The 12,312-nt window shown below is 45.2% G+C and overlaps 1 protein-coding gene across 1 annotated transcript in view; it reads left to right on the forward strand.

Moving 5' to 3' along the window:
• Positions 1–12,312, forward strand: part of Wnk1 (WNK lysine deficient protein kinase 1) — a 125,612-nt gene that overhangs the window by 91,559 nt on the left and 21,741 nt on the right. The window contains exons 8-14 of the mRNA XM_013023616.1: positions 3,769–4,880; positions 6,747–6,830; positions 7,809–7,949; positions 9,544–10,002; positions 10,773–11,054; positions 11,742–11,839; positions 11,923–12,085. Of these exons, the coding sequence (XP_012879070.1) occupies positions 3,769–4,880; positions 6,747–6,830; positions 7,809–7,949; positions 9,544–10,002; positions 10,773–11,054; positions 11,742–11,839; positions 11,923–12,085 (2,339 nt within the window). The remainder of the gene's footprint in view (positions 1–3,768; positions 4,881–6,746; positions 6,831–7,808; positions 7,950–9,543; positions 10,003–10,772; positions 11,055–11,741; positions 11,840–11,922; positions 12,086–12,312) is intronic.

The raw sequence follows: 12,312 nt of genomic DNA on the forward strand, positions 1-12,312 counted from the left end.
TTTTTTTTTTTTTTTTTTTTTATAAACTGTCTAACCTTCAAGGGCACTCAGAGGGCCAAATTGCTTTATAATGACTACACAGAAGGTCTGTTCCTGTGTTTTGGCAAATATTACTTGTCAGCATTTCTTAACCAGTTTCTATCTTTGTTCCAATAGATTTTTTCTTTTCCCCTGAAACATGAAATTAGATTTTCAGACTATGATTTCTTACTCTTGACTTCCCTCATTACAGGGTTACAAATATTGATCTCTTTTATAAGAGGAAATGGGATGATCACTTACGAAGGCATTATATACTTGAACCACTAACATAGCTACCTTTAGCAGGTATTCTCCTATCTTTTAATGACAGTATTCTGTGGAGGTATTTTGAAGAGTTAAGGAAGTTTATAATTGTTCTTATGCTAGAAAGAATTCACCAAGGCTTACAATGATACATAAAAATTGTAACTGACATTTTAAAAATTAGAGAAAGAAACTAGGGCTAAAAAAAATGGAAACCGTAAAGTATCATGCTGATACATAGTGGTACTTGGGCATAAGGCCTTCTTTGCAGCCAGTTTGGGAAAAGGAAACACACATAATTCAGGCAGCCTTTCTCAGACCCGCTGTTCACGGGCAGCAGCAAACACTTTCTTTTGAGCTTAAGACTAGTAAATCTAAGTTTAATTTCAGCTATCCTAGGAAAACACTGAAGGTGTTTAGCAAGAGTAAAAAATATTTCCTATATCCTGTTGTCAATTTCTTCAGGAATGATGTAATTTTTCCTTAGTAGATAATGATTTCTACTTTTGCAGCAAAAGATTGGCAAGAGTACTAAAATACTGTAAGCTAACCACTTTTTACTCTGATGCATTCTAAAATAGAAATAAGAATCCTTTCCTCAAGTTTCCACAGTTCTTGCAAAACGATCTCTTAAAATCTCCCCAATCTTGTAATATACTTCAACCTAATAGAATTCATTCCTCTTTAATCTTGCTAAGTTTACAGAAACTGTAAACCGATACTCATCATTTTCTCTATCTGCTACTTTCAGTCTTACTATTCACACACTTGTAATGCTGGGTGTTTCAGAATATCCAGGAATTGTGGGCACCCACCGGAAGCACTGGAGTAGGGAGGGTAGTTGAGATCTGTCAGGTGCTTTGCAGTCAGGGCGTGGGGTGGGGGATGGGCATTTCTCCATGCTGACTGACTGCCCTGTGACCACTGTGTATTGTGGTATTCTGTTTTCATGTGTGTTTGTTTTCCGTTTAGCCTCGTCGTGGCCATAGCATGTCGCTTTGTGTTCCCCATCTCTGTGCTGTTCCTTCTCTGTCCTGCATCCCTCCCAGCGTTCCTTCCACCCCACCACCAGTGCTAGCTGCGCCTCCTTCTCCTCCCCTCCTTCGGACTGCCCCTGAGGAAAGTTTTGCCGAAAAGCTCTCTAGAGCCCTGGAGAGTGTCCTGCCCATGCACTCTGCCTCTCAGCGCAAGCACCGACGCTCCAGCCTGCCCTCCCTCTTTGTCACTACTGTATGTAACTCGGTTATTACCCGCAAATACATCCAGGCACCAAGACTTGATAGAGAAATTGAACGTAGAGCAAAATGAAACTATTAACTTGAATATGTGCTTTAGAATAATCGTTATTCCTATAGGAAATATTTTGTAATCAGGTTCTTAAGGGGAATAAAAATCAAGGAGGTAATAAGAAGGAATACTTACAGGCTTATAGTGTGCATGTATCGACATATACCCAGTAAAATTTAGCTTTTATCAAAAAAATTTTTAGCTTTTATTATATTATCCTCCACAGACAAAGTTTTTGTATTTTCATGTCATAGCAAAAAAGGCATTTATATTGTTTAAATTTACAACTGATTATTGGCATACCCAACAAAACAACTATCAAACATTACCCAAATGTTTTGGTTTCCTCCTTAGTTTATTTTTAAGGGATATTATTGAAGCTTAATGAGTGTCCCCCCCTTTTTTGGGGGGGTCAGTCTTGGGGCTTGAACTCTGGGCCTAGGCGCTGTCCCTGAGCTCTTTTTCACTGAAGGCTAGCACTCTACCACTTGAGCCACGGTGCCACTTCAGGCTTTTTTTATGATTAAGAGTCTCACAGACTTTCCTGCCTCAATCTGTTTTTTTTACCCTAGTAAAGAACAATTGAAGAGTGAAAGTTGACTTGAATGTAACCATTCATGTAAAATAATCTTTCAAACTACAAGTTGCAAAATGTTTCCTCATAGGATGTATTTTTTTTCTTGAGTTGAGTAGGATGGGGCCTGGATGCTAATTTTATTTAGTATATATGACATTCTTTGGCTCCATTAATGTCTGTGATTTTCTTCTAATTGCCTTGAGTTCTGTGGGACCTTGCTACTGCTTTTCCAGACAGAATAACTTAATAACCCCAACTAGCAGTCCTATAACCTTCAGTTTTTTAAAAAAAAAATTAAGATGATTATATAATGTTACATGGATTTAGGACATACTTTGAATAAACAGTCAGTAAAATGAACATTCTGATTTGAAATAGAAAATCTTTTTTAGCCATTTTGAATATTTGAACCACTTTGCTTACGTGATGGACGTCTTCTCTAATCCGAATGGAGCTCATCTCCTTAAAAGGAGTCATGCATTGCTGTAGTGTATATTGTGTTTGACGAGCTAGAATTCTACATTTAATCTTACATCAGAAATTGCTTCTAGAAACAAAATGTACTCCTAAATTAAATGGGCTGATCCTTTTATTATCCATTTCACCTGAGTTAGAGACTTGATACCAGGCCAGTAAATTCACGGCCTTTAGTCCTAATCATTTATCGAAAAAGTCAATTTTGGTGATTGGCATCTTTAACCTGTTTTATGTACCAGTAAAGCTGTTTTATTTTTCCCACAGTAATGAAATGTCTTTGAGATATGAGGAAGATAAATTAGCTTTCTGTTGTTTTTGGTTAATTTGGAGGCAGAGTGTAGCTATGTGGCCCAGGCTAGCCTGGCCCTCAGAATCCTCCTGCCTAGCCTGCAGAAGGCTGGGATTACAGGTGTGTACCTACCTACTAGGGTCATCATATGTCTTTATAAGCCATAAAAGAGCTCCTCCGATTTCTAGTATTGGGGTTTGAACTCCAGGCCAGTGTTGGTGAGGCAAATGCTCTACCGCGTGAGCCCCACTTCCAGCCCCCTGATTTCCGTTTAGAAGACATATTATTAGTTAATGAAAAATAACCCATTTAACAGCACAGGATAGTAAGAATGTAAGAAACTTAGCATACTGAAAAATATTTTTACCCTTTAAAAAATACATTATTACCCTTTAACATTTGTTTTTCTTTCAGATGTCTTAAGAGCAGACATTAATTTTAGGTAAAATGGAATAAGCACTTAGGAAGTTTAGTCTTCTTTCCCTTTGAGTCAGGAAAGTTGCAGAAAAGCAGCTCTTATCTGATGCAAAGAGTCCCACAGACTGATTGATTGGCCCTGGATGTATTTAATGGGTTTTTGATTTTGCACATAATTTCCAGAAGCCTCGTTACTTCCTTATTAGAGTTGGTGTAACCGTTTCACAGGGTTACACAGAACTGTCCAGTTGTGCATGTCTGTTGTAATTTCACATATGAATGTATGAATTACTTGTCTTATTCATGTTGATACAGCCTCAGTCCGTGGCGCATCCGTGTGGGGGGACCCCAACATACCCAGAGTCACAGATATTTTTCCCAGCTATTCATGAACGTCCAGTTTCTTTTTCACCACCTCCCACCTCTTCACCGAAAGTAGCCATTTCCCAGCGGCGTAAGAGCACCTCCTTCCTGGAAGCCCAAACTCGCCACTTCCAGCCGCTGCTGAGGACAGCTGGCCAGACCCTCCTTCCACCTGGTGGCAGCCCGCCTAACTGGACACCAGAGGCTGTGGTCATGTTGGGTGCCGCAGCCGGCAGAGTCCCTGGAGAGCTGTGTGAGTTACAGGTCGTCCCCGCCTTTGAGCCAGCTCCAGCATACGGTGACTACAGACCAGGCCTGGTGCTACCAGAAGATGCTCACTATTTCATTCCTCAGGAAACAGTGTATCTAGCTGGGGTCCATTATCAGGCCCAGGTGGCAGAACAGTACGAGGGCTTCTCCTACAGCTCACCAGTGCTGTCAGCTCCTGTGAAACAGATTCCCGAGCAGAAGCCAGTGCAAGGGGGCCCCACCCTAAATTCCGTCTTTGACTTTCCATCGGGGCGGGCTTTCCTGGTAGGACACGTTCAGAATTTGAGGTTAGAGTCTGCGTTGAACTCACCATCGCCCCTCTCTAGTTCTGCACCTAACAGCACAGACGCTACACGTCTAAAATTCCACCCTGTCTTTATTCCTCATTCTGCACCAGCTGTGCTCACTCAGAGCTCTGAGGGCAGAAGCCACTGTGTATTCGAATTTCACGCCCAAACACCAAGCTCCTCTTCGGGAGAAGGAGGTGGGATTTTACCTCAACGTGTCTACCAAAATTTCCAGGCTGCAGTGGACTCGGGACAGGAAGACACACCTTCTCAGTCGGTGGGGTCACACAGCCACCTGCAGCCCGGGACCGAGCAGCGGGGCCACCCTGTCCCTGAGCTGACCATTTCTATGGAAGAGCCTACTGGACAGAACTGGCCGATAGGGAGCCCAGAATACTCCAGTGACTCTTCACAGATCACTTCTTCAGACCCCAGTGATTTTCAGTCACCTCCCCCTACAGGAGGGGCTGCTGCACCTTTGGGCTCGGACGTCTCATTATCCTTTATCCGTCTGCCTCAGACAGTGTTTCAGGAGCCCCCGCTTCTCTTCTGTTTCCCCCAAGGAACCACATCGCAGCAGGTCTTTCCTGCCTCGTTTCCCTCAGGAGGATCTGCACCCCACCCACAGGTTATAGGAAAACTTCTGCAGTTCTCTTAAACTACCCTACTGTGCACCGTTGCATTCCCGGAATTGGGGTTTTCTGAAGGATAGTTTCTCTATCTTTTGGAGGTCATAACTTCTTTGTACCTAAGAACAAACTATGAAGGCAGCAGCTACCTGATTGGCTTGCTAAACAGTCATCCTCAGTGACTGCTCTCCCTGTAAATGGAATTTTCAATTAGTAGTGAAAATGTAGTTGCCTTTAACGTAGATTTAGCATTGGTTATTTATAAGGTTATACTAAGGTAAAATACTCTAAACAATGTTTTTATTTTTTAAAAATACACAAAAAAGTAACTATAAGATGAAAATGGAAAAGTGAAAACTCTTTGGAATGCTAGTTAAAAGCACAGATTTTTTTTTTTTTCATTAGTATTGAGGATGTAAGCGACAGGTGGACTTATTAACAAATGAATACTGTTTTGAAATGGTATCAAAACAAATTACTATGTTTTAAATGCCTAGATAATTTAGACAATTAAGGGCTGATTCTGATTTTAGTGTTAAGTTAGAATCTAGATGGTGGGTCTTTTTACTTTTTTGCTTGAAGAATTTAAACTACTCAAGTCGGGAAGAGTAGATGCCTCAGGCTGTGCTGTCTCAGATTTTAGTTGTGTGTATACGCATGTACTCAGGATGTAGATAAAGCCAAAGGGAAGGGACTCAGGATTAAAGAAATGAGGCCTATTTCGTACATTCTTTTGACATGTGTCAAGTGTATATGTAGTCTACACAAGAGACTACACAATTGGATATCATTTAAATTTTCCATACATTTTATTTTTTATAAAGTACTATATACTATTCCTGCTTTCTTCCCCTGTTCTCCCCCAACAAAGGCATAAGCAACTCCAAAAATGTACCTAGACTATCAGATTAGTATTTGGAAGCAAAAAAGAGAAAAGATCCTGAAACTTGACTGCCTAGGCATTCTGTAAACCCCCATGAGCTGTCAAATTGTCAGCCCCTCCTGTGCTTGCTCAGGCATTCTTGAAGCTTTCCAAAGTAAAATGTCAAGTGCAGACTCTTGAGCTGCCGTGGAAGGTGATACATTCACATAAGCTTTCAAGAACCTTTTCCAAATTGAAATGGAGCAACAAAGATATGGCTTTTCATGTCCTCTTTCTAAATGTCTATCTGGTCCTGCGTTCATGTCACCCCTGCTCATTTATTTCAATTCCCATGTCTTGATAGTTGGAGCCCTGTGGATGTTCTGGGTTGGATCAGGGTCTCCTGTGCACCGCAGAGCATTTAGCAGCCCCCTGGCCTCTGCCCACCAGTGGTTAGCAGCGGCAGCCCTCTCCAGTAGTGGCGGTCAGAAATGGCTCTAGATGCTGCCACCTGTCCCCTGGCCAACAGCCATTGCTGTGCGTTATTAGGAAGTTGACTATACCTGATTTGCTGCTTCTGATTTTTAAAAAAAATTCCCTGTGGTACTAACAAGGTGTAGAGCCAAGATGGCATCCTCAAATACTCTTTCACCTTAAACATTCAGATTAAATTTTGTTTTCTGCATTGATAACTTTATCACTGTTGTAATGGTTTTAATTGTGGATCTGACAGGCTAAAATGAGAGCCTGAGCTGTGGTAGGTTACGTTTAACTACCAGCTGATTTCCAAAATGGGTTGAGATAAGATATGTGCTATGTTCTTGATGTGAACTTCTTCTCACAAAGCTACCCCAGGGATGTCCCCCATACATCCTCAGTCGAGTTAATGTGTCACTTTGGTTAAGCAAACATCTCAGGAGCTTGAGTGTGTGTTGCAAGAAACCTGACCTGCACGCTCTCCCCTTACGTTTTGCTCCAGTGTGTGTCTGTTTTTTGCCTTTAGGCACAGGGACAGAGCCAGAGCCAGCCGTCCTCAAGTGGCTTGACAGGGGCTCCATCTTCCCAAACCACCCAGCAGCCTCCGCAGGTAAGAGGTGCCTTGCTGCTTCTTACACATGTCTGTCTTTTGTTAGATTTACTTTTTTTTTTTTTTTAAACGTCGGTCATGGGGCTTGAACTCTGGGCTTGGGTGCTGTCCCTCATCTCTTCAGCTCCAGGTGAGCTGAGTGCTCTACCACTTGAGCCACAGCTTTACTTTCTATATCTGTCTTTTGTAAGTAACATTGCTGGTGATGTTCACTAGGTTTTTTGAAAAGGAAGTAAATATTCCTTTTAATTATTAACAAGCATTGAATAAAACCTAAGGATCAACTCCAGCAGGGTGATGGTTTAGGAACACCATATTCTGGGAATGCAGTAAACGCAGGTCTAGTGTTGTTTCCATTTTACTGATGTGAAAGCAGAGACCTAGAGATGGTTGAGTAACTTACAGTTTGCAAGAGGTGCACATAGTTTGAATCTGCACAAGCTGCGACTCCACAACTCACCATTTAAACTACTTAACACAATCCCATTAGGTCCCCTGTTCCCTGAGCCATGGGGGGCGGGGGGGTATTGGGAAGGCTTTATGGCAGGTGGGGTTGGGAAGAGTTATTTGGATAGTCTTTGCAAACACCTGCTGTTGTGGTGAGAGCAACATTGGGTCAGTAAATCTAATGGTGGCTCAAGGTTTGAACAAGGGCTTAGTCTGAGGAAAATTCTGTGAGGGGATTTGGGAGTGGAGGGTTTGACTTGAGGGAATTGATGAATTTGTGTTTTTTCATGGCTTATTGAAATTATCATAATTTACAGATATTGAAGGCTTTACTTAAGTAAACTAATGCTGATTTGAAGTGAAACAGAATTACTGGCTGAGCCTGGGTGGTACATGTCTGTAATCCCAGCTACTCGAGAAGCAGAGGGCAGAAGGGTCACTTTTTAAGACCCAGGAGTGCAAGACGAGCCCAAGCAACATAGCAAATTCTTGTATCAAAGCATCCACATCAGTGTTTCATTCTTGCAACAGGGAGTTCAGCAGACAGCCGCCCCCCAGCAGGCTGTGCAGTATACACTTGCGCATGTGGTCCCCTCCAGCGATGCTGCTCCCGCCCAGCCCACGGGTCAGCCTCCAGCTCCAGCTCCAGCTCCAGCGTCCGCTGGAAAACAGGTACACGCTACATTGCTGAAGCACATCCTCTGTAAGACTCCGCCTCCTCTGCTGAAGTTGCTCAGTCTACTGTGATAGGAAAGCAAAAAGCACTCCATTTGCACATATGCAGTATTTAATGCTAACAGATACGTACTGGTAGTGTGGCGGTTTGATGCAAAATAGCAGCACTAAAACTAGTGAATAAACTACAAATGCTTCAGGACCCGGTCTCGTCGCCGCCTCTAGAAATGTTCAGCCCTCTGTGGTAACCTCAGTCTGCGCCTGTGCTGGTTTCACATAGACGTCCCCATTACTCCTCCCTCAGTGCGGGGTGACCGTCGCTCTGTGAGCTTCCTCGCCACACAGACCCGAGAAAAAGAGGAGGAAGGGTTTGTTTCGGCTTGAGGCCCCAGAGGTTTTATCCGTCCACCGTGCCCTTCTGGCTTCCTTGGCCAGGCAGAGATGTCATGGAGGAAAGCTCCTTTTTTTATGTCCCTGGTCAGGCAGGGACGTCATGAGGAAAGCGGTCTCCTCCTGGTACCAGCAGGTGAACATGAGCCTCTTGCCAGGCCCAGGACGGGCCCTCGTAGAATAGTGTCTGTGCTGATGTATGTGCACGTGTGCACACGGGTAGCACCTGTGCCCTAAGATGCTCTTAGGAGAGCTGAGCTGCGACGGCAGCAATCTACTACCAACCGTAAACTGGACCGTCAGGTTTTGTACCAGTGGGCACATACTGCCAAGACAGTTGTAAAGCGTTTCGTAAATGTTAAAATGACCAGGTCCTTTGAGGGTAATTACACCTACTTTATAGCGATATGTTAGACGTAAGAATTAAGAAGAATCGGGGCGCTGGTGGCTCACACCTGTGATCCTAGCTACTCAGGAGGCTGAGGTCTGAGGATTGAGGTTCAAAGCCAGCCGGGGCAGGAAAGGCAGTGAGACTCTTTATCTCCAATAAACCACCAGGAAACTGGAAGTGGCGCTGTGGCTCAAGTAGTAGAGCGCTCGCCTTGAGCTGAAGAGCCGAGGGACAGCGCCCAGGCCCAGAGTTCAAGCCCCATGACCAATAAAAAAAATTTAAGACGCTTGCTAGGCACTGGTGGCTCATGCCTGTAATCCTAGTTACTTAGGCTGTGATCAGGGGGCTATGATCCAAGGATCACAGTTCAAAGCCAGCCCAGGCAGGAAAGTCCATGAGACTCCTATCTCCAGTGAACCACCAGAAAACTGGAAGTGGTAGAACACTAGCCTTGAGCAAACGAGCTCAGGGACACGCACACACGCACGCACACACTGTTGAGAAGATAAATATATATGAGGTCTTCATTACAGTGGAGGGAGGACTGTTTGAGTGCCATAAAAGTAATGCTAGATTTCATGATGAAACATTTTGGTGAATTGGGGGTGGAGATGAACGGGCAAAGCCTTGTCTGTGGAGAGACCCTCCTCTGGTCCAGGCTGAACTTTGTCTGTGCTTCCTCGGCATATTAACTCACACTAACGTGCGCAGGGTTGGGGCCGTTCCCCCTCTCTCTGGCTAATGACACATAAGTCTCGCTTTGGCGCCCTTGCTTTAAAAAGTCTGTTTTGTTTTTCTTTACTTTCCCAGCTTCCAGTTCCCCAGCCAGTGCCAACTATCCAAGGCGAACCTCAGATCCCAGTCGCAACACAGCCCTCAGTTGTTCCAGTCCACTCTGGTGCTCATTTCCTCCCTGTGGGACAGCCAGCCCCCACCTCCTTACTCTCCCCGTACCCCGTCTCCCAGATCCCCCTACCAACTCCTCATGTGTCTGCGGCACAGACGGGCTTCTCATCCCTTCCCATCACAATGGCAGCCAGCATTAATCAGCCTCTGCTCACCTTGGCTTCATCTGCTACGGCAGCTTCTATCCCGGGGGGATCCACTGTGGTTCCTAGTCCGCTGCCAACCCTTCTGCAGCCTGTCACTCAGCTGCCAAGTCAGGTTCACCCACAGCTCCTCCAACCGGCAGTGCAGTCCATGGGAATACCAGCTAACCTTGGACAGGCTGCTGAGCTTCCTCTTCCCTCTGGAGATGTTCTCTTCCAGGTATTTGGCTAGCACGCACAACAGGAGGGCACTGGAGGGCTTAACTCTTAATAGCAGACCATACAGCACTTGAAGATCTAGTAGCTGAGAGTCAGAAAAACAGTAGCGAGGCTTGCTGGTCTCAACTAGAGAAGCTAAAATGGTAAAAATCCTGGGAAAGGATGGGTGGGTGTTTGTTGGCTCCTTACCCATTTTCCTCAGGTTGCAGCTTAAAGAGTTATTCTTTGAATATTAGATGTTGATGCAGGCTGCACGCACGCACGTACACACACACATACATCTATACACACGTTAATTCAGTGATAAAGGATCAGCTTTCCATCATATGGCTGGGAATGACTGATACCTGGAAGGTGTTTTGCATTTTTTCCACAAAAGAGCTGTAGAAGGTAGGTAGTTTTTTAGAAGGATTTAAGTCTCTAGGTCCTATTTAATCTCCAGAAAAGGCGATGCAGCACCTTTAAATGTAGTTATGGAATGTTGCCCTCTGGATGGTAGGCAGTCTATCATCTCATTCAGGAATGATCCTTCAAATGTTCTTGAGGTTGTTAGTGAGAGCGGGCTGCTGCTCTGCTGTGTGCCTCTGTGTGTGTGTGTGTGTGTGCCTGTGTGTGCCTGTGTGTGTGCCTGTGTGTTGCTGAGTTGCTGGTGTGGTCTACTGTGTGCCTGTGCGTGTGTGCGCGCGCGCGCGTGTGTGCGCGCGTGTGTTTTTATGAGTTGCTGGTGTGGTGCCCCGGCCTGCACTAACACCTTCCTCATTTCTGTCACAGGGCTTCCCACCTCGACTGCCACCACAGTACCCAGGAGATTCAAATATTGCTCCCTCTTCCACCGTGGCTTCTGTTTGCGTCCATTCTACAGTCCTAGCCCCTTCCATGCCAACAGAAGCAATGGCTACACCAGGTTACTTTCCTCCAGTGGTGCAGCCTTTTGTGGAACCAAATCTTGTTCCTATGGGCGGTGTAGGCGGCCAGGTTCAAGTGTCCCAGCCAGCCATGAGTGTAGTTCAACAACCCCCTACTACTACATCCTCCCAGCAAGCAGCTTTGGAGGTAAATAGAATTGCTGGATGTTTGTATATAAAGCACACACACACACACACACACACACACACAATGGGGTAAACAAGACAAAAGGAAAAACACAGCTTTCCTGGCGTCACACTCCTTGGAGACTATGCCAGACTAACTTCTGAATGAATTTGTCTTACAGCAGAATGAAATGCCAATGTGGGGGCCTTGTTGCCACTGGCTGTTCTGTTGGGAAGTGAGTTTGCCTTGGAGAAGGTTCACCCTGTTAGCACTTGCCTTCTCTAGCTAGTACTTCAGCCCTGAGGCTTGGCCTTCCACACTCGCCGCACTAGGCGGTGCTGAGAGTCTCATCCTGCTGTGCTGCCAGCAGTTGTTTTTGCCCTGCTAGAGAGAGATCTGAGTTCATCCTTTGCACTTTGCTCTGCCTGCCCTTTGCACACTTGTGGTAAGATGCTGGCTGCATGGCAAGTTGTAGTTTCACAGTGCCTAGCATGGGTGGGCTGACCTCACACCATGCAGTCTGTACTGGAGACTGGCTTTCGAGACTTTCTCTGGGGTTTCAAGGACACTGTCTCTAGATGTTGAATTTTAAAAATTACTAGTAAACTTATTGCTTCTAGGACGTAGGGGAGGATACGAAGAAAGAGGCAAAGGGCTCTTACGTGGGGTTTTGGGTGCTGTGATTTGAATGACTCTTTCTCTTCACAGAGTGCTCAGGGGGCTGCCCAGGCGGCTCCTCTGGAGCCAGTTTCAGGTGCGCAGCCGCAGCCTGCCCAGCCCGTGACTGTGGTTTCCTCCATAGACAGGTATGTACAACTAAAATCCACCCCGGCGTGTTTCAGGCCTGTGAAACTCAGACAGTACACCGAACTTTTTTTTCTCTCCAAAGTGCACACTCAGATGTCGCTTCTGGTATGAGTGACGGCAACGAGAACGCCCCCTCATCTGGCGGGAGGCACGAGGGGAGAGCGACAAAACGACACTGCCGGAAGTCTGTGAGGAGTCGCTCACGGCACGAAAAGACTTCCCGCCCGAAACTGAGGATTCTGAATGTAAGCGCGCGGCTGGGTGGCCTGCGTGGTGGTAAAGCAGCTGGGCGTTCTGAAAGATCACTTTGTGAAATAAAGATACCTTGTCTTTGAGTTACATATACATTACATAACACTTGCCATCTAATCCACATCATCTTTTGTAATTTAGTATCACATTTCTCAATTAGAAAAGAATGAAAATGAGCCAGGCATGATGGCCCAGCTTTGATGGTAAGGCAGGAAGATTG

Source organism: Dipodomys ordii, unplaced genomic scaffold (genome assembly GCF_000151885.1).
Source record: "Dipodomys ordii isolate 6190 unplaced genomic scaffold, Dord_2.0 Scaffold69, whole genome shotgun sequence".
NCBI lineage: Eukaryota > Metazoa > Chordata > Mammalia > Rodentia > Heteromyidae > Dipodomys > Dipodomys ordii.